Source organism: Dermacentor silvarum, chromosome 10 (assembly GCF_013339745.2).
Source record: "Dermacentor silvarum isolate Dsil-2018 chromosome 10, BIME_Dsil_1.4, whole genome shotgun sequence".
NCBI classification, from domain to species: Eukaryota; Metazoa; Arthropoda; class Arachnida; order Ixodida; family Ixodidae; genus Dermacentor; species Dermacentor silvarum.
In genome coordinates this window covers 64,094,952-64,119,923 of record NC_051163.1, presented here as the reverse complement: position 1 = coordinate 64,119,923, position 24,972 = coordinate 64,094,952, and the positions used below count along the sequence as shown (strand labels likewise).

The 24,972-nt window shown below is 46.5% G+C and overlaps 1 protein-coding gene across 1 annotated transcript; it reads left to right on the top strand.

Moving 5' to 3' along the window:
- Nucleotides 1-669: 669 nt before the first annotated feature.
- Nucleotides 670-12,167, top strand: LOC119430962 (carbohydrate sulfotransferase 5-like; the record flags this gene model as incomplete). The annotated part of the gene is made up of 3 exons (XM_037698426.2): nucleotides 670-1,119; nucleotides 5,980-6,234; nucleotides 10,344-12,167. Coding segments are annotated over 3 exons (921 nt in total), but the record flags the coding sequence as incomplete, so codon positions are not given.
- Between the last annotated feature and the right edge of the window lie 12,805 nt (nucleotides 12,168-24,972).

The following is a 24,972-nucleotide window of genomic DNA, read 5'->3' as shown; positions in this document are numbered from 1 at the left end:
AGGGAGGCCAGATTGGCACGTTATAGAGAAGCTTACCAAGCGCGGAAGTGTGCATTAATGAAACACTGCTTGCATAGTTTTTGCAAAACCAAGCCAAACAGGCCTTTCACTCGTGATAACTAGGTTTACAAGAGTTAAACCTCAGCCATTTTTTTGAACAGTTACTGCGGCATCACAACGTGTAGCAGCGATAGGCGTTGTGATAAGAATATTTCCTGTAATAATGAAGCTTGTACGTCACCTTCGGCTTTCAGTATGGCTGGGACCTCGACAACTGCTGACTGCAGCCCTGCTGGTGACGACGTTCTACATCTTCCGGCACGGACAATACAGTGCTCCGCTTTCTTCTTGGAATGTCGCTATCCAGACCCTTCATCGAAACAGTGCAATCGACGGACATGGCCTTCACCGCCCTTCAGAAGAAGTAAAATCGAAAAACGCGACGGCGACTGTGGACATTCCTTCTAGGTTGCCACCGGCCTTCGGCACAAACCCAGCTGAGTGTGACCGAGGTCGTTTTAGAATTTCCATCTGCGAGCGGAACTGCAACATTCTCGACAAGCGTCGTGACAGGCACGACGGCTGCCATCACAATCAGCTCTAACGAGACGGTAAGCTACTTAGCGAAGCATCCTGCCAGTGGTGCCGAGGCAGATAACGTGGCGTTAATGTCCTGCGACGCCATCGAGCGAGACAAACAACTCGCTTCACGACAACTCCACGAAAGCCGTGTTGCTGAAACGATTCGCGGACACCTATCCTCATGAGGAACCCAGGAAAGTCCGGAGGATACTGGAAGTCGCCTACTTCCGGTCAGGGTCGTCCTTCCTGGGCCAGCTGCTGTCGGCGAACCCACGGACCTTTTATCACTTCGAGCCGCTGCGGACGCTGACCGCAGGGTCCCGGCTGTCCGGTGAAGCAGCCCTTCGGGGCCTCGATTACGTGGCGGATTTCTTCAGCTGCACTTTCGTCAATCACTCTGACCACCTGCAACTGGCCATGAAGTATCCTCACCCGTTCAGGCAGAACACTTATCTGTGGAGCGTCTGCGCAGGCGTCAAGAAAGTCTGTCTCGATCCGGAATTTCTCAACGCTGTGTGCAAGACAGCGCCGACGCAGGTAAGCAGAGATGGTTGTATATTCTAGATTGTTTAGGTTTTCGTTTTCATCCTGCTTGTCACATTTTCTTTTCAAAAAGAACGCAGGAGACTGCATGACCAGTTTTATTAAGGCAGAAGCATTACATGTCTCATGGTGAGGTCTCCGTTTCAAGGCCGTTTGAAAACCGCGTCGTCGACACGAAATGGTCCTCTTAGGATAAGAGGCGATAATGCGCACAAAATCGCGATTAAGGGCGGAAGATTGATTAAGCAAGTGAGCTGAAGTAATAATGGGTAAACAGAGAGGTGAATGAGGTGAATTAAGAGTGACATTAGGGTGAATTAAGAGTGCATTGATAGTGAATTAAAGGGGTTTAGTTGGCTGATAAGAGTCAAACGAAAGGTAATGATGAGATAGAGTGAGCTAAGATAATGAACAGTAAATGAACGTGTTTTAAGTGTGAATGAGGGTGAATAAAGTGGTGAAAGGGTGAATAAAGAGTGATGAAAATTGGAAATTTGGAGTAATAGAGCAAACCAAGTGTGATGGAAGTGAAAACCGAGATGATAGAGTGAATGAAGGTGAACCAAGCAGTGATAGGGTGAATCAAGAGTGAATAAAATGTGAATCAAGTGTGAATTAAGAGTTAATCAAGGGGTTTTGTAGTGGGGTAGTGACTTACAAAAATATATGTGAGATTTGAGGGTCCAAGTGAGAGTGCCTCAGCAAAAAAAAAAAAAGTGGCGAGTCCCGGCTGAATCATAGGAAGGATGACTTGCAAAAAACCATGATCACTTGCAAAAATGACTGTAAATTGGGTTTCAGAGGGATCATGACTCAGCAAAAAAAAGGTGGTCGTCGTGTCATTGAGTTAGCGGCGCTCGGGCTTTCGCCTTGAAGTAGTCTTAGTTGTAGCATAAGGACCCCTAGTAATTTTGCGATAGCAATTATATGGACACTACAGGCGGATTTGTGCCGTTGCCGTCGCCGTGAGGTTCCGTATAAAGTCCAAAGCCGATAAAGTCGTCGCCGCGCGCCATATGCTGTATGTGCGAGTCAAAGCGTGCGAGGATGCACCGGCGACCTCGGCTCAATCTCGCGCATGCAAGGGAGGAAAGCGGGAAGGAAGCCCGCCGTCTTCCGTTGCGTGCAACGCTCTGGGCAAAGGGTATACGGAGGGGGGGGGGGCGTTCTACTCCGGGCGGCCTGCGAAAACACAGCGCATGGCGGACGGTGTCCCCGACGCTGATGGCTTTCAAGATACAACGCAACATCAGCGCACAAATCAGAAATCCACACATCAACATGTATGGATTTCCGCGTGTGTGCCGTTTTTCTCACTTTTGTAACTTATAGACCCTTACACGCTGATCATGTGGTGCCATCAAGTTTGATCACCTGGTTACGCGTGCATTGCTTGTCTCAGCTGCCTCTATTGCTTTCGTGTTTACGATTGATCAGCACGACGCTGCTGCGGCTCGGCAAACATCTGTTTCAGCGGATATCGCATAGATAATGACTGGGTAGATGATACGAATCTTTGGCCGCAGCTTCAGAGGACATGAAAGCGCTATCGGAGCTCATTGCGTCTTGTCAAAAGGCGCGAGCAGCGTATACGGTGCTTGCGCTAAAATCGGGACTAGAAATGTATTGAAGGTGTCTAATTTTTCCGCTTATGAATTCAATCAGGATCACTCTGTTTTGCTCTTCGTTTTTATTTAGCAAACGCTTTTAGGCAGCGGCTTGTCATGTTTCTGACTCAGTCAATCTCTTCGGTGCAGTCTAAGTGTCTTGCTTATTTTCTGCCCTAATCGCTCGCGAGTGTGCTCTTTTGCGATAAATTTGTTCTTGCTGCGCTCAACGCTTGGAACGTAGATGTTCGGTACTTTGTAATAACTTTTAGCAAATACGTATTATCGCTAGTCACTCGCCTATTCTGTGAACCGTCACAAAACCTTCACCTTCGAACATTCGTGTTGCTGTCGGTGTAGTCACCGCCATCCATGCTTCGGCGCATTGAATCAAGGCTGCGCCCATTCATAATTTTAGGTACGTTGGCGATCGAGTGGGCGTAAGTTTACGTGTGATTTGGGGTGGATGTGTGTAGATAACGTGCGAGGAACTTACCATGCAAGGAAGCGGTGTGACTCCTTTTGTCCCTTTGTAACGAGCGCTACTCATTCTTGCCGACATTCCGGTGTTGAAGACCTTTCTTTGGAGGTTGGCGATACAACGCTGGCGGATGAGGGAATTTTTTTTTTCGCTCTAGTAAAGCCCCACCGCGGTAGCCTAATGGCAAGGCATTGCGCTGCTGAGTTCGAGGTCGGAGGTTCAATTCCGGCCGTGCCAGCCGCATTCTGACTGGAGCTGAATGCAAAAACGGTCCTGTACCGTGTATTGGCTGCACGTTAAATAACCCTATGTAGTCACAATTAATCCGCAACCATCCCCCACGGCGTGCCTCATAAGCGTACAACTCACGCATGCGTCACCGTTATGTTCAATGTGGACAGCTTCAAAGTCAGCACAACGCGATCATTGCGGTAACATGCTGTCATGGCCGCCAACCAGAGCAAAACGGGTCACACATGCATTGTACGTGTGTTGCGCCAGGCAGCTATTTATTATATTCTGGTGCCTGACGTGCCAAAACCATGATCTGAGATTACGAGGCACGCCGTATAGTGGGGGACTCCGGATAATTTTGACAACCTGGGGTTCTTTAACGTGCACCCAATGCAGGGTACACGGGCGTTTTGCATTTCGCCTCCATCGAAATGCGGCCGCCGCGGCCGGGATCTGATCCCGCGACAGGCAGCTCTTCCTCTCTTGCTTGCGAGTTTATTATGTTGTAGAGAATGTAGTTATTCCGTATACGGTATGGCAGCAATGCTAGTACTGCCGTCTCATGGTACTTGTTCAACCACAACGTGCTAGGAACGTCGTCGCCGAAAGGGACAAAATGTTACTATAAGCGTTAATGATCGCTGCTGCTCACGCTTGCAAACGAGCAGCTGAGTAGTATAGGGAGGGGGGGTTGAGCAAACGTTGAAACATCTCTTAGCATTAATGCGCGTGATTGTCTAGTGGTATCCAGGCACCGGCCACTAAAAGCGCCGTGCAGGTGTTCCCTGTGCTGGCGTAGCTTCTCGCAGCTCTTAAACTGTAAATCCTTTTCTTGGCGCCTCTGCTGCTGACGCACGAGCGCTTTTTGACGTCATTAATAAAGTTTCGTATCGATAAGTGCCCCAGCTAAATTCTGGAATTCCGTGACTTGGATGACCTTGATGAATAACATTCATGGGCTTTTGGGATTGGATGATGAGCACAATACTAAACTTGACTTCACCCCTTTTGTGCATCCTGTGATCTATTTGATCACATAGATGTGATCATCAATTACTCATGATGTGGTCATCTATGTGATCATCATCACTCATCACAGCTTGGCACTGCACTACCTCCCCCTGCAGAGAGATCAAGCTAGAGTGCGCTAGCTCAGGCCGACCTGTCTGCCTTCTTTCAAATAAGTCCTCCTTCTCTCTGCCTTTCTCTTTCTAATTTCAATAAATATTTCGTCAGGATTCAAACAGGTTATCACTGGTGCGGCCCATTACTGCAACGTTTTGTGCGACGGTTGTTAGGAAGCACTCGATACAACAAGTTCAACTGAATGAAGAATTTGCTTGCACGGTAGATCGCGTCGCCAACGCACAGTTTGATTCCTTGCATTTCAAGTGATGAAAATGAACACTTATGACACGAAAGAGACAATGGGCAGTTTCTCGGTCGACTTCAAAGCCATGACACGGTTGAATAAACACTTGAACAAAAGTTAAGCAAGTTGCTCGAGTCACTCCGGTGTCTTTTTAACCCTTTCTTGGACAAGACAACAGGGTCATTCGTTCTTTATCTATACGACTTTCCACGGTATTGGCAACTCCAGAATCCGCTATTTGTGCTGGCAACACTGTCTAAATAAACAAAGATGGCTACGACATCCAGGTTCACGGCGGATCTTTCGCTTGGTGCTGTGGTCACGTTTCTCTCTTGCGGCATCAAATCGAGGTGTTTCGTGGAAGCCGAAACTGTCCTAACTGCCAATCAACTTATTTAGATAGGTCTCAATTGGATTTCAGCGGCGAAATGGCGGAAATGGTTGCGCTGGGCTTGCAAACGTCCGGCCGGTCCAGCGAGCCACATCAGATTCTCATAAAGACAGAGAGCCTTTCAAGCGAGCAGGAGGATAAAAAGCGAAGTGTTAGTCAGTAGCAAGCCTATCCGAAAGGTGGAAGTACGTGTTCGCGGTGTTACTCCACCGCTACAGGCACGCTACTTGATTGTTTTCTACCTTCATAGGCAACTCCGCACTGCGACTCGTATTGTAGTGTATCACGTATAGCATCTCACAATATACCGAGTGTTCAGAATTAAGCTTTACGGAATCTTTAAAAATCGCCTGTGGTATGTATCGTAATTCTTATCGTGGAGCTGGTTTATTCGAAGAGGCGGACATTAATAGCACGATAAATCGAAACACATATTCGACTAATTAACAAAAATTGACTGATGAACTTCTTAGTTAATTACTTTACGACACATATTGCACTTTACGAATTGTAGCCGGTGAGATTGCAAGACGCATCTACTTGAAATGAATTTCCAGGATGACACCAGTTTAGCCTCTGGGGGGTGCTGCTCCTGCGTGATGCTGCTGCGTGAATATTTTTCATTCGTGCATGTGAATCTCACATATTGAAAAGTTGCTTCGCTTATTGTCGTACTTGAGCAAACCATGGCGGATTGATTTGTGCTCTATCAATCGAAGTATGAATGGACAAAATAATTACATTTCTCTATACTACACACGGGCTGCAGGTGATGAAGGTGGTGCGCATCGGCATGGACGCCGTGTGGCGTTTTCTACTGGATAGGCCAACCCTAACTGCGGGAGAATTCAGCGTGGTTCACCTAGTCCGCGACCCCCGCGCCATCTGGCTGTCGCGTCAGCGACGCAGCTGGTGCAGTCGTACAGCCAACTGTTCCAGCGCCCACGTGCTGTGCGACGAGATCGAGCGCGACCTGGACGTCTTTGAGAAGCTTAGCCGAGAGTTTCCCGGCCTGGCGATACAGGTGAGGCTCAAAAGTACTTGCGAACGAAGCGGTTGAATCCCATGCTTCGGAAAAAGAAACTGGTTGACTGATTTGCACAGGATTGAAGCAATCATCATCATCAGCAGCAGCAGCAGCAGCAGCCACCGCCGCCTATTTTTATGTCCACTACAGGACGAAGGCCTCTCCCAGCGATCTCAAATTACCCCAATCTTGCGCTAGCTGACTGCAACTTGCACCTTGCAAATTGCAGTCAGTTGCAAATTTTCCAATTTCATCACTTCACCTAGTTTTCTGCCGTCCTCGACTGCGCTTCCCTTCTCTTAGTAGTCGATTCTGTAACTCTAACGGTCCACCGGTTATCCATCCTACGCATTACATGGCCTGCCCAACTCTATATTTTTCTTCTCTTAATGTCAACTAGAATATCGGATACTCCCGTGTTCTTTCTGATCCACACCCCTCTCTTCCTTTCTCTTAAGGTTGCGCCTAACATTTTTCGCTCCACCGCTCTTTGCGTGGTCCTTAACTTGTTCTCGTACTTCTTTGTTTACCTCCAAGTTTCTGCCCCATATGTTAATACAGGTAGAATGCAATGATTGCACACTTTCCCTTTCAATTGCACTGGAAAGCTTCCAGTAAGGGTTTGGTAATGCCTGCCACATGCACTCGATCCAACGAATTCGTATTCTTCGGTAAATTTCCTTCTTATGTTCAGGGTCCCCTGTGAGTATGTGACCTATGTAAACTTACTAGAACGTACCAGCCTAGAGACTGGCTGGTAATCATGAATTCTTGCTCCCTTGGCAGGCTATTGAGCATTAAGATTAGGGTTGAAGATTAATATGCTGAACACAAAGGTACACTTTCTCGGTTAAAGTTCTCAATATTTTGTTGTAATGCGTCCCCATTGTTGCTGAATAGGACAATGTCATCTGCAAACCTAAGGTTGTTGAGCCGTTGATCCTCACTCCTAAGCCTTCCCAGTCTACTAGCTTGAATACTTCTTTTAAGCATGCAGTGAATAGCATTGGAGGGACTATGTTTCATTGCCTGACCCCTTTCTTGATGACTAATTTTCTACTTTTCTGGTGGCGAAGCAAGGTAGCTGTGGTGTCTTTGTAACTATTTCCCACGATATTCAAGTATGTGTCCTTGATTACGCAACGCCTCCATGACTGCTGGTGTCTCTACGGAATCAAATGCCTTTTTCTTAATCTAGGGAAGTCATATGGAGAGGTTGACTGTAGTCCGCAGATTTCTAGATTGCCTGATTGCTGACATATATAGACGTGATCCATTGTAGAATATCCCTTCCTGAAGCCACCCTGTTGTCTTGCTCAATTGAATTCAAGTGTTTCCCTGATTATATTGAAAATTATCTTGGTGAGTTTTTTATGCAGTACTTTTAAAAGCAAGCTAAATGGCCAATTTATTCAATTCTTTAATGCCTCCCTTCTTATGGAATAGTGCAATGTTGGCATTCTTCCAGCGCTCTGATGCGCTTGAAGTCGTGAGGCATTGCGGGAGGCATTGCGTGAGGCATTGCGGAAGGAATTGCGTGAGGCATTGGCTTAGTCGCTCTTCTCCTGCCTCTTTTCCCCAAGACATGTCGTGCAAGGCCTTTTAACTTAATCGCTAGTCATAGAAGGAGCCTCCGTATCCTGTTCATTACTTCCAACGGACGTTGCGTGGCTTCTCTGGGTACTGTGGATGTCAGTATAAAATTATTTTGTTGCCTTTACTATGTCATCGAAATTGCTGATGATATTAGCCGACTTATATTTCACTGCATATATCTTGCCTTGTCCTATACTAAGTTTTCTTCTCACTGAATCCATGCTGCGTCCATATTTTACTGCTTCCTCAATTTTTTCCACGTTATAATTTGGAATATCCCTTACTTTCTTCTTGTTAATCAGTTTTGACAGTTCAGAGAAAGCTATCTGATCCATTGAGTTAGGCAATTTCATGCTTTGTTGTTATTTTATTCGGTACTTTGTTATTTGGGAGAACTTACCTGTACTGGTTGACTTGGTGCCTTACCTCCCACTTCAAATTGCCGCTTCTGAAATCAGCGTAGTTACGTTGTTAGTTAAGACTCCGCACTGGCGCAGACGCACATACAGACGCCTTCGTGCGCGGACTGGTTAATTTGTGTTTCGCTGCTGGCTTTCTGATCATCCGAACCGGCTTCGTTGTGTGAGTAGTGCAGCTAAGTAGTGCAGCTCTGACTGGTGCACGCGGGAATATCTTAATTAATCTGAAATGCGCATCCACCGTGTAGACTGCAGGGTATCTGAGTTTTCGCAAACGCAAACTTGGTGTCATGAAACAAAAATAGCAAAGTCTACAATTCGCAGCCGAAGTTAAGCGTCCCATTTATCAAAAGCCGCCTCCGCTGTTCGCGTCTACCCATGCCCGAGCGGAAGCGTGCGGGGACGCACGCTGTCACGGAGAGCGAACGCACTCAATCTTCCACGCGCAAGCAAGGAAGCGGGAAGCGAGCGCCGGAGGGAGCGGGGGGGGGGGGGGGGACGCATTTCTACTCTGCCAACAACCGCGCTCGTCGCTCGCTCGCACCGTCTCTTATCTCCACACGGCTCTGACCTTTATGCGCCGTGCATTCGCCGCTCAGTTTCCGTTGAAGCGATAGACCACACGTACCTTCGCCCGCTGCGACGTATATGCGCTTACTGCCAGCGTTTTGACAGTCGTTGTCTGCAGTCATTCAGTGTGATCTATTCATGTTTGTTTGTGCGCGCTCACACCACAGTTAGTAATAGTCGGGCCACATTTTCCAACGCACGCTACACATGCAATGCTGCCCGGATCGGCAGTGCAGAGCTACAGGTGTGTCCCTTCGTACGCGCTGCCCACGGGAAGCGCTTCTCATCAACACCACCGTTTCACACGCGCCTTCTCGTGGTCATGGAGTCTCTCTTCATGTCGGTCTACTTACGCCGCAGCACACCTGCTTACTTAATCAGCTCATGTTTACTACAATTCATATTGCTACCAAAGCCGCTCACCTTACTTCGTATGACATTGCTGCGTTGCTATCGCATTCATTGCTTCTACCTTAGGGCGAAACTGTGACATTTTTTTAACACGCTCAGTAACGGTGATCTCTCGGGCGTTTCGTCTACTGCGTCAGCGCTCGGGGCCGTTGGGAAACAGCCGCCGCTACAGTTTACTGGAATTCAACTCACTACTCTAATTGAGAAATAAGCCTTTTAACCTCTTGTATTGAAACGCGCAGATAAATAATTTCAACTAAGATTGTATTTCCGCTCAACATAAAGGCGTCCTTTGGAACTATTTGTGCGTGCGGATGCACTCAGAGAAACCGGGCTCCAGCGGCGCTACTCGTAGGTGAAAAGCGGTCGGCCGCGACGTCACGTAGACACAGCGACGCAATTGTGTTGAAGGGGGTCCTTTGACGGGGAAAAGCCGCATTTCTATTGACTTTTTTTTTCAAACTGATTCTGCGACAAGGTACTGGCACTGGGACACACTGATAACATGGCCCTGAAATTGATGCAACTTACACGAGTAAACTAGCGCATTGTAATGTTTAGTCGTCTCAGCACTGCAAATAAGATGCAGAACGACCCACACCGCAAGGTGCTTATAGTTGAATTCTCAAAATTCAGCGGCAAGAAATGTACAATGTTAAGCCGCAGCTGGTGCGCGAGTACAGAAACTTAACCATATTTGTTTGTACCTAATCACAATGTAGTAATCAACCCTTAACACGAAGTAGATATGTGGTTGAGGCACAACGACAGTTTCTCTCAGTTTGAAAGGCAAATGAGAGACAATTCTGCGCACTGAAAGTCATAAAAATTATACATCGCTACAAGGTGGCTTGGAAAGAGGCGTGAACTCAATTTTTATGGGGGCTGCATGCAGCTACTGCGTCCTCGGCGGCAAAGCGTTAAAAAAAAAAAAAAAACACTTGGTGTACTTATAACCTTGCCCTGAAGAGAGTTAGACTCCCGAATTATGGACAAAATATTGTTTTTTTTCTTCAAATTTTGAGTGTACAACGGCTCACTGTATCACCTTGTTATTACAAATTTACCTTTCATTTAACTTCCACCTTCTGCTGGCTTTCATTTACACAGGTGCGTCACGAAGACCTCGCTCTGGACCCCTTAAACGTCACCCTGAAGCTGTACGACGCACTCCGAATGCCTTTCACTACGTCCGTCCGGCAATTCGTCGAGTCCCACACCAGCGAGACAAACGTCACAGTGCGCCGCAATCCGTACGCCACCTCCAGGAACTCCAAGGACATGGTCGACGCGTGGAAACGGAGGAATCAAGCCTGCCGACTTTAAACGCGTCAACAGGGTGTGCCGACGCGTGATCAAAAGGCTGGGTTACGAACTCTGACGTTCGCGCATGGGCGCCTGTAGCCCCATGACTGCGTACACATCTCCGACCACTCCGCGTCGCTTGCCAGTAGTACTAGCAGAAACTTCATTTATACTAGATTCCCTGCGTGGTTCAGTCCCGGGCTGGTGCACTCCGGCAGGGCCCTGCATGGCTTCCACGGCTCGCCGGGCCTGGCCTATAGAGGGTCGCCAGTTGGCTTCCCGAGTCCAGTTAGGAGAGTCGTGCCTCCCAAGACCATGCGATGAGTGCGTGTGTTGTGACTCGTGGTGAGACCGCCTTGCCTGGCCGGTCGGTGCATTGGTGTCTTATGCGCGGGAGCATCGCGGTGTGTTCGTTACACCAGGGACAAGTCCTGGTCGCGTATCTTCGAGAGCAGGGCCGTTCGGCTGTCGATGTGAGCACGGCAGCACCACATCGCACCACACCACATCGCTACCACACCACACCACACCTCAGCACGCCACACTGTGCACTGGTCCATTTGGACGCTGCCCAGCTGGAAGAAGAAACCCGGCTGAAAGCGGCACGACAGGCAGCGAAAGCTGCCAGGGAGACAGAGCGCACTGCCCAGATAAAAGAAGAAAAGCGCCTGAAGGGTGGGGCCATTTCTCGAGGCGACGCGAAACCCGCGCCGCGGAACTCAGGGACCGCTGGCGTTCAAAAGAGCACTGGCTACCCTGTCTCAGTGCCAAAACATGACAATCAAAAGTATTATGGTGCCCTGTACCTGCCTTTTGAACGTCTCTATTGGAAATGACAAATAAAGCTTCAGCCTACTAGAAGTTACAGCTTGAGTGATATTGGGAACAAACATTACGAATAAGTCGAAAGCAATATTTTTTGTAACTTGTTTCGGCAGTAAGTAGCGTATGTAATGCGGTCCTGTACATGAGGGTTGGAGGCCAGATACCGCATTTTCTTAACGTTTGACTGGTTACCTTGATGATCTCGTTTTGTTCTCGCAAGCGATGTCCAGATGTTCTCGTTTGAGTACCTGGATAACGGCTCTGGCTTTTGGCTGAAGGTCTCTTGAAGGTCGCCGACAACGGGTGCTAATAGCATTTCACGCTTAAAAGACGTGCCTGCGCATGCAGTTTGTGACATATACGTGCGTCGTTAATATGTACATGTGTGCCTCGGTTTCAATTACCCATTTGGTGAAAGTAAGCGCGATGCTGTTATTTGTAGAAGTAATTCATTTTTTCAACATTGTTACGTGTACATGTTCCCGTAATAACTTTTGTTATCGTGTTCCTGCGGCTCTTGTGTGCGTGCGTGTTCGTGTGCGCTGTGTTGTTTACGATTGAGTGACAAAATTTGTACTACAACATGAACATTCGAATTTCGTGAACGTCTCGGAAACGTGTTCTTGTTGTGTGTATGTGAACTCTAGTACTGTTGTCACTATAGTTTTTTTTACATTCTTTTACATTACATTTTGTAGTGTCCAGCACCGTCCAACAGGCACCAACACCTGCTTGAATACAATTATTGAAAGAACCCTCGTTCACACATACTCACATCACTAGTCAGTGCAGCATACAAATGCCATCTAATGTGGAAATATTATCAGCACAGGGTGGCACAGACAGCGGTCAGATTAACGAGATTGAAAACAATACCACTTTATAAAATTTACAAGGATTTAATGGGAATGTATGTGCTGGAAGGAGGTTATATGGCGCAACCCTCTTCCAGAAGAAACTCGCTGGCTTAAGCCACAAGGAGAACTCAGATGTATTCGATTATGAGTTATGAGTAGTTAGTTATTACACATCAGTCATATTGACATTGTGCGCAGAGTCTGTTTGATCCCTTAGCCAAAGGCGAGTACGGGGGCCATTTACAAATACAACAGTTGCAAGATTGTGCAAACCCGCCGTGGTTGCTCAGTGGCTATGGTGTTGGGCTGCTGAGCACGAAGTCGCGGGATCGAATCCCGGCCACGGCGGCCGCATTTCGACGGGGGCGAAATGCGAAAATACCCGTGTACTTAGATTTAGGTGCACGTTAACGAACCCCAGGTGGTCCAGATTTCCGGAGTCCCCCACTACGGCGTGCCTCATAATCAGATTGTGGTTTTGGCACGTAAAACCCCATAATTTAACTTAAAATCGCCAATATAATGACGTGCCAAAACAAATTTTATTTACATTCGAGTAGAGACAATAACATGCCACACGGTATCAACATCACAGTAGAAAGAATTTAAAGCATACATTACAGACATCCAATTCAGGCTCCGCAAGCAATAAATTTATTAGAATCACAGGAAAATACAGCTCTTGACAATAAGCACAGCCTAGAAGGTCAAAAAATGTTTACACAGGTATGAACAAAAATCAAAACACAATCCCATCAATTGAGGAAGTAGAAAGAGTTAGATCGAAATAATATATTTGTCAGTTCCTTTCACTTTTTTAAGGCCCTAATTTCATGCGGTATGCTATTCCATACTTTTGTTCCAGCGATGTCTAGCAGAAGGTTTCTATAAACAATTTTTCTGGCGGTTGATATAAATAAAAAAAGTTTGTATCCTAGTGAAGCATAGATTGCAGAGTAGTGGAACACGAAATGACTAGTTGTGTCTCACACGTTATTAAAACAAGTGGCTAATCCTTTTCACGTGAAAAAATAAAAGCAATGTTTTTAATTTAGTGAACAGGAGTTTACTTGGTTCATGATATCGAGAAATAGAGTGCGTAGAACTAAATCTTGCAGCCGTTGCACTGGTTGAAGGTGCGAGTTAAGTGTCAAGCTCAACCAGATACAAAAAAGAACAGTTTAAAAATTGGACGTAACAAATGCTCAGTATTTCATATCGAAAATACTCGCGGGCCTGAAGCTAGTTTGGAGCAGACAGCATCTATCTGTAACTAACCTGCCAGCTCATGTTATTATGCATGCAACAAGGACAAGTGGACACTTGTTAGCATACAAAAGTATGCCATTGTACTATGGTGGATTGGTTCAAAAATGAAACATCATATATCTCGTTTTTTGTCTTTAGGATTACCTTGTCAGCAGCGAACCACTCTGCAAATTTGGCTAACTCAGTATTCGTTTGGTTCTTTTTCTGGAACCTTTTCACCAGGAATATTTAACGCAGTGTAATTAGCATACATGAGTATATATGTCAGTGGCCGTTGGTACGTCATTTATATATTCCACTAGTGGAGCTTGAATGAACGTGAAGTGGTACATTCAGTGTGCATTTATTTCATTGAATGGACACTTCATCGAAGTGGATAATTATTCAGCTACTAATGATGTTTTTAGAAAATTACCTTTCGTCTGGGCAGTTGTGAATGAAGAACGGAGCGTCCAGGAGGTAAGTACGCTATGAGGTAAGTACCAGGAGGTAAGTAACATGAACGGTGGTACGCCTGGTGACGTCAGATATTTCAGTAAGGTCTTTCGTATTTTGTCCATTTTTTTTGCGCCTGAAATGTTGTCGAACTTGCTGAGTAGGATCCTTTTATTTCCTTTAGAACTCACTGGTAGCCCTTCTTTACCGATAACCAAATACGTACCCACACGCGGACGCTTTCAAAATCCACGACGTAACGGCGATATTGGGTGGAACTGAACGGGGCGGCTTCACCATCTGCCTCTTGTTTCTTGATCACCAAGCCTTTTCTGATAGAAGGAATTGCAGTGCTTCCTCCCTTTTTTTTTTTCAGAAGCGTAATTTAACAATGCGGCTCAACTTACTGCTCTTTCTTAGCGTCCGCAACCATTATTACCGAGTCCCGCTGCGTGGCAATGCCAGACGGCACGTGAAGTAAGAAATGACCACGTGGGTCGTTCCGGAAGGACAAGTCGGCGCGAGCGGGCGCACCCATACAAGCGCCCACGCGAGAAGGCCTTGGCAGTGGCTCGGTCAAGGCGCCTTCGGAGCGAGCTGTTTTTTTCGAGCGCTCACTTTCACCGCTACGGGAAAAACAACAGCAGCAGCGACCGGCTTGTCCTTGACAGGTTGGCCCACGCCATGTGTGTTAACTTGCTTCCGCGTTGCGCACGTGATACAGCTACACGGGCGAGAAGCCACCCATGAGTGTCAAACCCGAGTTTTAAAGGCGCGAGCCCGCGCGTAAGTCGACTGCGGCGATGAACCAATAAGCACCGATACGCATGCCGGTGACGTAGCTAGAAGTGCTATTTGGCGCACGGATAGGGCGTACGCGTCACCACGAGTGGGTTGCTTTAGTTTTGTTATAGATCCCCTTCAGAACACGAATTATGATCGGCTGTCAATACATGCGTGAAACATACATAATTTCAATGCCAGGGTGCTTGAGAATCCGCCGAAAGCAAATCAAGGTGGTAGAATGATTCTTTGTGCATTTGACGATGAGTCATCGTAATTACAGAGTAACTAAATATTTGAATATTGTAAAGTCGGTCATGCTAAGTTTCTTCGTAAAAAGGATTGAATCATCCGCTCGAATTACATGCACAAGTTATTATTTATTGGCCACAAGCATTTCGAGGAAGAAAAAAAATATTTCGAGGTTGCCACCGACATGCCCCACGTCAAACGTCCCGTAAAACACGGTAGTGCCATCACCAAAGGGGTACTCTGTAACGATACATGTCACTCAGACGTAACACGGAAGTATTATATGAGTCAGCAAAATCTTCAGTTTATCCTAAGCTTAATGTTTGTGCTCTAATCATTGATACCACTGCACAGAACTGGCAAAAATAGGTAGACTAGTATGGACTTTCTGCCCTCCAGGACTTTGAGGCTTCTGTTGCGGTGTGACTGGGCAGGATTGTATGACCTCACCATCTTCGAGTGTGCTGTTGGCTTTGGGGGGGGGGTTAAATGTGAACGGGGACATGGGGGGAGGGGGGTAGTCCACCAATGGAGGACCATTCCCATGTTGTGTGATAAACATGGCGCGCTTTGTCCGCACCTGGTTCTTGCGTCAGTGACATCCAAGAATCAACCATGTTGCGGGCTAGAGTTAAGCGTATGCCTCGCAGCATTTTTGTTACCGTTTCTTACTGCTGGCTGGTGAACTTAAACAGGCAACCCCTTTTTATTTGTCCAACTTCTACCCCCGGCGAGTGGACGCAGAAGGCCTGAAGAAATTCCGTTTAAATAAATAAATAAATAAATAAATAAATAAATAAATAAATAAATAAATAAACACAAATCAAGATTATCTCATAGTAATACTAAATATACAAATTGCACGCACCTCGAGTAAATATACAAATTGTCAAAATAAACCAAGAACCCGGTCCAATGTTGCGATGGCTTCAGTACCCATATCTCTCTTCCAGGCTTTCCCACGCGCCAGACAAAAAAAAAAAAAAAAAAGAAACAAAAAACAGGGACAGCCCGAAGGAAAGGAAAACAAGGAGGCCGGCTGAGTGTCATTGTTGGCCCCGACCTAGCATCCGTCACCGCCTGGACTTCGACAGAGACGGCCGCTTTTACCTTGCTATTTGAACTTTTGCCCTCCTTCTGGTCGGGGAATTTCGTTGCTTTCTGGCATGCGCCCCTGCACAATACGTGATTCTAGTTCCGTGCAGTGTGCAGGCCAGACGGGCGCTGAAATCCCGTTCGTCGACGCAACAGCCCCTTTGACTTTTTCCACCTGGTGAACAAACAATGCACCACAAATATAATCGTAACATAAATTCAACAACCAGATACTCTAACCATGCATTATGCCACAATCGCACGCGCTAACTTAATCTTTGAGCGAAGAAGTTTATTTCACAAGGTTTCTGGAAGGAGTTGGGTGTCCCAACATATATATATATATATATATATATATATATATATATTAATTCTACGGGGCCCCTATCCGCCCACCCGGGAGTGAATGCTGAGGCACTATAGCCAGCCAATCAGCAACGAGAGCCGGGTGCGTGGACCAAAGGCTGTGTTCCAATACTCACTGTAGACGGCTAAGCAAACAGATATGCAGACAGCTGCAATCTTAAATTTTGTTTCAATGCTGACGGAGCCCACAAAAAACACAATTTCGCGAAGACAGCGTCGAAGTAAAAAACGATGCAGGCTACTTTTCTGTCCAAACAAGATGGCGGCTGAGCAGAAGGCTTGCAAACTTGACGGGAACGTCGTCTGCTCACGAGGAAACGTAGACACGCTTTCTTGCGCTCTTCATGTCAGTGACGCTGAGTTTCGTAGGTTCGCACGCGTCATCTATTAAAATACAGCAATATTGAGCACTTTTCTTAGCTTTCCCTTGTCTACGTGAGGTGGCGTCACGTCGCATTAACGCCTTCCAGACGGTCTCAGATGCGTTCCACTGTTTCGGCTCGAAGCTGTCAACGCAGACTTTTTGCAACGTTGGCCAGGATTGGAATGTAACCAAAGAAGGCCGGACGTCTCGGCCATTGTGCTTCACTTAGCCTTCCGTAAAGCTTCTATTCAGTCGGAATCGCGTAAAGGAAGATCAGCGGCAGACAATGGAGGAGCCCTTCATCTGGTTGTCTCTCTTCTTATTGGCTGACGTGACCCGTAGCTTCCGCTGCGCTGCACGGAATTGGCCAGATGGAGTGCAGACCAAAGACTCTGGCCTCACACAGGCGGCTGACTAACCGTACGTCGTCGTCTGCTTGACGTGACGTCAAGTTGGTGTTCGTTAAATGCTAACTGTAAATAACCCCTTCAGTCACTGTGTACATGAGGGCGCGGCTTGTTGTTGCCATTATTGTCCAGCGGTGGCAAGGAATTAACTAGATTAGGCTTAGGGTAAACTGAACACTCAGCTTACCTTTCATGGCTCCATGTTATTTCTGAGAGCAGTCTACAGACGACAACTCTATACTGTCGGCACTACCATGTTTGACGAAATCTTCGACGTGTCAACAATGTCATTAAGCGAAATTAAATTATGGGGTTTTACGTGCCAAAACCACGATATGTTAATGAGGCACGCTGTAGTGGGCGACTCTGGATTAATTTTGACCACGTGGGTTCTTTAACGTGCACCCAGTGCACGGTACACGGGTGTTTTTGCATTTCGCTCGCATAGAAATGCGGCCGCCGCGGCCGGGATTCCATCCCGCAACCTCGGGCTTAGCAGCGCAATACAATGTCATCGACTGCCAACAACGGTAAACCGCAAATTTTTTCTGTCTCGCAATTCTTGCCACCAAAATAACTTTTGCATGCGCTATGAGCTCAGGATTCAATTCTCTTTGTCAAAAAACGTGGCGTGACTGACTCACTACGGAATGCACTAGAATTGCACTACAAAATGTACAAAGCATCATCGTATCCACCTAGATTTGTTTTCAATGGAGTCTCTAGCATCCGGGCATAAAATTATGCAGCTTTCACACATTTATCGGTAGTATGTCCCAGTTCATGGCTTAATGGGGTAAATAGCGCCTCATGTATCAGATAAAATAAATGTAGATAAACTCAGACAAAGTGAGATACCAATGGATGCATCTCGGTGTATTTCTGGAAGCAAAATGAGATAAAGGTAAGTGATCTGTCACTTTATATCTGATAACAGTAGGCGAAAGACACTGAGCCGTAATTCCACCGTCGAACCTTGAAATTTATCTTCATAGCCTTTGACGGTTGAATCAGAGCCCATTTCTTGAGACAAATTGAAATAACAATAAATGACAGGTATTTGTCCGTTCGAATCATGAAGTCTTCGAATGACGATGGCTTGTAGAAGAAATCGTGGGGCAACTCGTTCACGGCTATTGGCTAAGCCCTTCGGCAGCTGATCTTTTTTTTTTTCGTTAAGAAAAATATTCTTTATACTTTCCCAAGGTTTGGCGCATCGTCATTGTCATCAACTGCTTCCCCTAATAAAGTGGGCCGATCGCGGAGATAATGTAGTCAAGTCTGCGCCAACCCTAGAAACTGTGCGATCAATGGTGGTGACTTGGTGGGCCGATCCTCAGACCAGTGAACGACTTGCGTCCTCTCAAGGCTTCTAGTGGGGTGTGTAACTGCTCCGATCCTAGAGCCAGTGCAATCAAGGTAGTGAGTGGACCCATAGAGTTTCCTGCTAAATTACTAGACTGAACTTATGGCGCTGCAAACATTCGGGAAGCAGGGTAATGATGATACTTCATGGATTTGTCTGATCTTCGCGCTTGTGCCCTTCAGACGTTCTTGTGGCTTTATTTACTTCGCTCTAGCCGCCTTTACTGGTCTCAATTTTGAAGCAATCCTGTTTATCTAAACGCTGAAGGCAGTAAGGCTCCGCGCGCATGCATAGTCACTGCGAATAGGTGATGTCCAAAGCGTGGCGGAAATTACGTGTTTCCGGCCCCGGAATTACTTCCGGCAGATGCAGCTCTCAAAAGCGTAGCCTTCGAAATCTGTTTTCGTTTTTCAGAGGCAACCGTCGCTGTCGGGTCAATTTGCACAGCATCTAGTGTTGCATTTATAACCCATAATTTTGTTGAAATGAATCACTTTGCAATGTGGCAGTGCCGCTTGAAGACAGAAGGACGAGGTTCCCATCAGAAACTTATCCTCATCAAAATCGGTGGAGTGGTTGCTGAGAAAAACAATTTCCTTACATGTGACCATGTATTTCGATAGGAGCCCCGAGCTAGAGCTTCCTCTAGTTGCGTTCTTGATACGCTGGAGCGTGTTTTAGTCGTGCACGATTGAGCAATTCAATTACTCAATAACTAAAAATTATACCAATTTATTTTTCTCAACATTTCTTTCTTGCTTTTGTACTAATTATCTACTCCGTATGGCCAGAAATTAACATGAAAGAAGTCATTCAATTTTTTTTCTGATGTTCAACATTCTTTGGTCATGGCGGGGTTAGGCTAAGTTATGTCGCACGAAATAAAACCAGTGAGCGCAACGGTCTTGCTAACCTCTATTTTCAAACCCGCCGTGGTTGTTTAATGACTATGGTGTTGGCCTGCTGAGCACGAGGTCACGGGATCAAATCGCGGCCGCGGCGGCCGAAATTCAATGGGGGCGAAATGCAGAAAACACCCCGTGTACTTAGATTTAGGTGCACATTAAAGAACCCCAGGTGGTCCAAATCAATCCCCAGTACCCCACTACGGCGTGCCTCATAATCAGATATTGGCTATGGCACGTAGAACTCCGTAATTAATTTTTTTTAATTTTACTTTCAAGACGTAATGGCGCTCTTCGCGCCAATCTCTTGGACCCCGCGAACTCCGGGACCGTCAGCATGTCGAACTATACGCTCGAGCGTAGAATAATAAAAAAAAAAATGACTTCGTGAACTGTTAAATGCACGGTTACCACGAGCCGTGCTGCACATAACTGACGAGACCGAACGCGAAGCGAGTCTGTTTTTTTTTTTTTTTGTTTTTTTTTTTGCTCGCTACTGGCAACAAGCTGGCTGTGATGCGCTCGGACATGCCGCCACCGAGGGTAGAATTAAGGTGCCGCTGAGAGACGTTTTATAGGAGTAAAAAGTAAGTGAAGGAGATAAAAAAAATAAATGAGAAGAAAAAAAAAACTGTGGAATTAAAACGAAGGAAGACGAGCGGTGATCGTCTCACGCACTTATAACCGCGGTGCGAGACACGCTAAATATACACACCCGCTCCCGCAACCGTCAGAAGCAGAGGCGGCTGGAAGACGCGTAGCCAAGCAGAGAGCTCGCGCCAGCCATTGTCGAATACGCTTGCATGATCAGCGTTGCATGATCAGAGGCCTGCCTCGCGCGTGTCAAGTACGCGCGCAAGACCAGCGCCAGTACTGCAGTTACGCAGAATGCGCTTGCTCTCTGGCGTGCGCACATGAAAGGATGGCACGTATAACACGATGGCAGAGCCACTGCCGATACGCTCGTGTTAAACAGCGTGAAACGCGGCAGCCACTCCGAAAAATCGGGCACCTGCTGTATAGGAGTGGCCCAAGTACGCAGCCCTCGGGCGATAGCAACGAGAGCTACTGCCAGTTTCGAGGAGTGAATCCATCTTTCAGCGGAGGTCTACAGTGTGCTGCGTATGCCTTTGCTGCCCGATCGGGTCTCCTCCGCATGATAGAATATTGCGGGGAAGCATTGCTCGTAAACTGGCCCCGTCTGCACCACCCGTCTCACCAATCCCCTTACCCCTAGTTGACCAACGAGCCATCCACTTTCAATGCGATTAGCATTCGTAAAATACTTCAGGCACTTTCCCGTATCTATCTATCTATCTATCTATCTATCTATCTATCTATCTATCTATCTATCTATCTATCTATCTATCTATATCTATCTATCTATCTATCTATCTATCTATCTATCTATCTATCTATCTATCTATCTATCTATCTATCTATCTATCTATCTATCCTATCTATCTATCTATCTATCTATCTATCTATCTATCTATCTATCTATCTATCTATCTATCTATCTATCTATCTATCTATCTATCTATCTATCGTCGTCTCTTACCGTTTTCCCACCAATTTGAGTTACTGGGTAGTACATGGCCTCACAACTTCATGTGTACCAGAGAGCTGGAAGAACGCCAACATTATACTAATCCATAAGAAGGGAGACGTTACAGAACTGAAGAATTATAGACCCATTAGCTTGTTTTCAGTATTGTATAAAATATTCACCAAGATAATTTCCAATAGAATCAGGGCAACACTTGACTTCAGTCAACCAAGAGAACAGGCTGGCTTCAGGAAAGGATATTCTACGATGGATCATATCCATGTCATAAATGAGGTAATCGAGAAATCTGCGGAGTACAATCAACCTCTCTACATGGATTTCATAGATTATGAAAAGGCATTTGATTCAGTAGAGATACCAGCAGTCATAGAGGCATTGCGTAATCAAGGAGTACAGGAGGCATACGTGAATAGCTTAGCAAACATCTACAAGGATTCCACAGCTACCTTGGTTCTCCACAAGAAAAGTAGAAAGTTACCTATCAAGAAAGGGGTCAGGCAAGGAGACACAGTCTCTCCAATGCTATTCATTGCATGCTTAGAAGAAGTATTCAAGCTCTTATAGTGGGAAGGTTTAGGAGTGAGGATCAACGGCGAATATCTCAGCAACCTTCGGTTTGCAGATGACATTGTCCTATTCAGAAACAATGGAGACGAATTACAACAAATGATTGAGGACCTTAATCGAGAAAGTGTAAGAATTGGGTTGAAGATGAATATGCAGAAGACAAAGATAATGTTCAATAGCCTGGCAAGGGAACAAGAATTCACGATCGCCAGTCAGCCTCTAGAGTCTGTAAAGGAGTACGTTTATCTAGGTCAATCACTCACACGGGAACCTGATCACAAGAACGAAATTTATAGAAGAATAAAATTGGGTTGGAGTGCATACGGCAGGCATTACCAAATCCTGACTGGGAGCTTACCACTGTCGTTGAAAATAAAAGTGTACAATCATTGCATTCTACCGGTGCTAACATATGGGGCAGAAACTTGGAGGTTAACAAAGAAGCTCGAGAACAAGTTAAGGACCGCACAAAGAGCGATGGAACGAAAAATCTTAGGACTAACGTTAAGAGACAGGAAGAGAGCGGTGTGGATCAGAGAACAAACGGGGATAGCCGAAATTCTAGTTGACATTAAGCGGAAGAAATGGAGCTGGGCAGGCCATGTAATGCGTAGGATGGATAACCGTTGGACCATTAGGGTTACAGAATGGATACCAAGAGAAGGGAAGCGCGGTCGAGGTCGGCAGAAAACCAGATGGGATGATGAAGTTAGGAAATTTGCAGGCGCAAGTTGGAATACGCTAGCGCACGACAGGGGTAATTGGAGATCGCAGGGAGAGGCCTTCGTCCTGCAGTGGACATAAAAAATATAGGCTGATGATGATGATTATGATGATGATGACGTGGTCTCACGGTATCGCCTTTCTCAGTAAATTGTAAAGATGACAGCCCGTTTTAATTGCACCTGTCATAACGTTAAGAGATAGGAAGAGAGCGGTGCGGATCAGGGAGCAAACGGGGATAACCGATTTTCGCGAACAAGGCAGATAAAAGATAATTTTAGAATAGGGGCCCCAAAGAAATAGCGTCGGCGCCACTGCGCATGCGCGAGACGCGAACTGCGTTTAGGCTTTGCCCACAAATTTGGGTTACTGGGTAGTACGTGGTCTCACGGGTATAGAGCATCGGGGTGCTGGGCTGGGTTCTAAAGAAGTGGGTTCTAAACCAACCGTCGGACCAACGTGTGTCACAGGGCGCTGCTCTGCGATTTTCTAGTGACTGCCAACACAACAATGCCCTCAAGTTTCTGGCACTGAAACAGCTGTCCTTAAGTGACACGCCTAGGACGTAAAGGCTTCCCACGGATTGCACTTTTTCAAGTTATCTTTTTAAACGGAGGTTTGAGATTTCCATACGCTACAAATGTAATGTAGTGACGATCTCATGTTCAATTTATATAAAACGTCTCCCGAACTCTAAAGAAGGCTAGCGGGTATTTCAAAGTAAAAAAACTAGAGATTTCCACGCTTTAGCAACTATGTGTCGATGGTGTTGTGATTGTGAGTCGGCCCCGCAGCACCAGTTTCTGGCGCCCATCACGGGGATTGAATTTTAAGCCCCTTTTTAGAACTCACCTCTTCGTTATCTTATCATGCACCAGTGTAAAAAATGTAAATATACTAGTGATCTGACACGTCCTGGATGTCAGGCCAAGGGCTACGATTTCTATTCCATCAAGGTTCAGGAAAAGTCCAACATTTTCGGACCGCCGGTAGCACCGACGCCAGGATAGACAGGAAGTATAATAGACACTCAAATACTTGCATTCTTAAATCTCCTTGATGGAAACACCATTGAGAGCGTAAGTTGCAGTAACTTACGTATTATGTTACCGTTAGCTGCACAAGATCAGCGCTTAATGGATTCGTGGCCACGAAACCGTGTTCTGAAATGAGACCGCCGACCTACTGTCGAAGCAACGCACCAAAACCGCCGAGCCTACCGCTGCTCCTTGTTTATCCAACATCGACGTTCTGAAGGCCCCAGACTATAGACTATGCCTTTAGACAAAACCACATTTGGCTCCACACGAGTGCATTAAACCCCACGCGTGCTCTGTGGTAACCGCTAAAGTGGCTCTACCAGGATAGGTGACTGTGCGCAGGCTTCGTTCGGCTGTCGCACTGACACTTCACATCACAAACAGCTGGCGAAACTGAAGTGGCAGTGATGAACCAAGCTAATCACCCATTCTTGTCTCTTTTGCCACCGAGGTGATGAGACGCTTTGGACGCATTGCACCATTACTCGGCGTCACCACGCCGTCCAAGCCGGGATCAGCTTTCGAAACGAAAATGGCCTGAAAAAAAAAAAATATATATATATATATATATATATATATATATATATATATGGCTAAATGGTCGACCATATCGCGCGCTCCTTTCCTACATACCGGAAGTCAATTTCAACTCCTGATATAAGAAAAGCGCGATACTTTGCCCCATTTCTTCGTAGGCCTCGAGATCATCTCCGTCCGATACACGCGCGCCATACACTTCAGCCAAATTTTCGTGATCAAAAATCACGTTGTCATCGTCAATCGACTAATCGAACGGCTGATCGATAAATCGCCAAGACCCAATTTGCATACACAACGGGACGCGCCAGTAGGTCAAACGCTGACGCGCCAATAGGTCAAACGCTCTTTTGGTGCACTCCACTTTGTATTCAGATCAAGGCAACTGCACCGTGGGTCGAAACCTATAAGCCGCACGTTTGCATCCCGGCGAGTGGAAACTCCTGAGCGGCGTCACTTCCCTCGGTTTCGGGCGCTCCCCCCTCCCCCCCCCCCCCCCCTACAGTTGCGCAATCGACCTCGTCCTAGGTCGCGTCGGCAACATGCGTCTCCCCCTTTGCAAGCCGCTGCCACCGCCGAATGGCCGCCTCAACTCTGAGTCACCGAGCGAGAATAAGCACCGTGCCGACCTCCTTCCTCTTCTCGGCGCTCGGTCGGTTTCGCCAGAGGCCTCTCAGACTGCTGAGTGACTGATGGGGACGCAGATCGCCGACGACAGGCTGCAGCCATCAACACATCGCAACAACGCTTGTTTTCGGTAGTCTGTTATCATCGCCAGCGCACCACAAAGATAATACCCGCCGTGGTCACCCAGTGGCTATGGCATTGCGCTACGGAGCTCGAGGTCACTGGTTGAATATGGTGTTTGGGCCTCTGTCAAGCTGCAGACCACAGCTTTTAGCGCTGTCAACCACCAAATTAGTTTTGGAAAATAAAGGATTTGAATTTGAATTTGATACTATATTTGTAAATGGGACACTGCAGAGAAACATTAAACATTCTAGACTGATAAAGCATGCTTTCAAAACTCTTTTTTTTTTGTTGATTTCGCACTAAGAGGTTGATTACTAAAA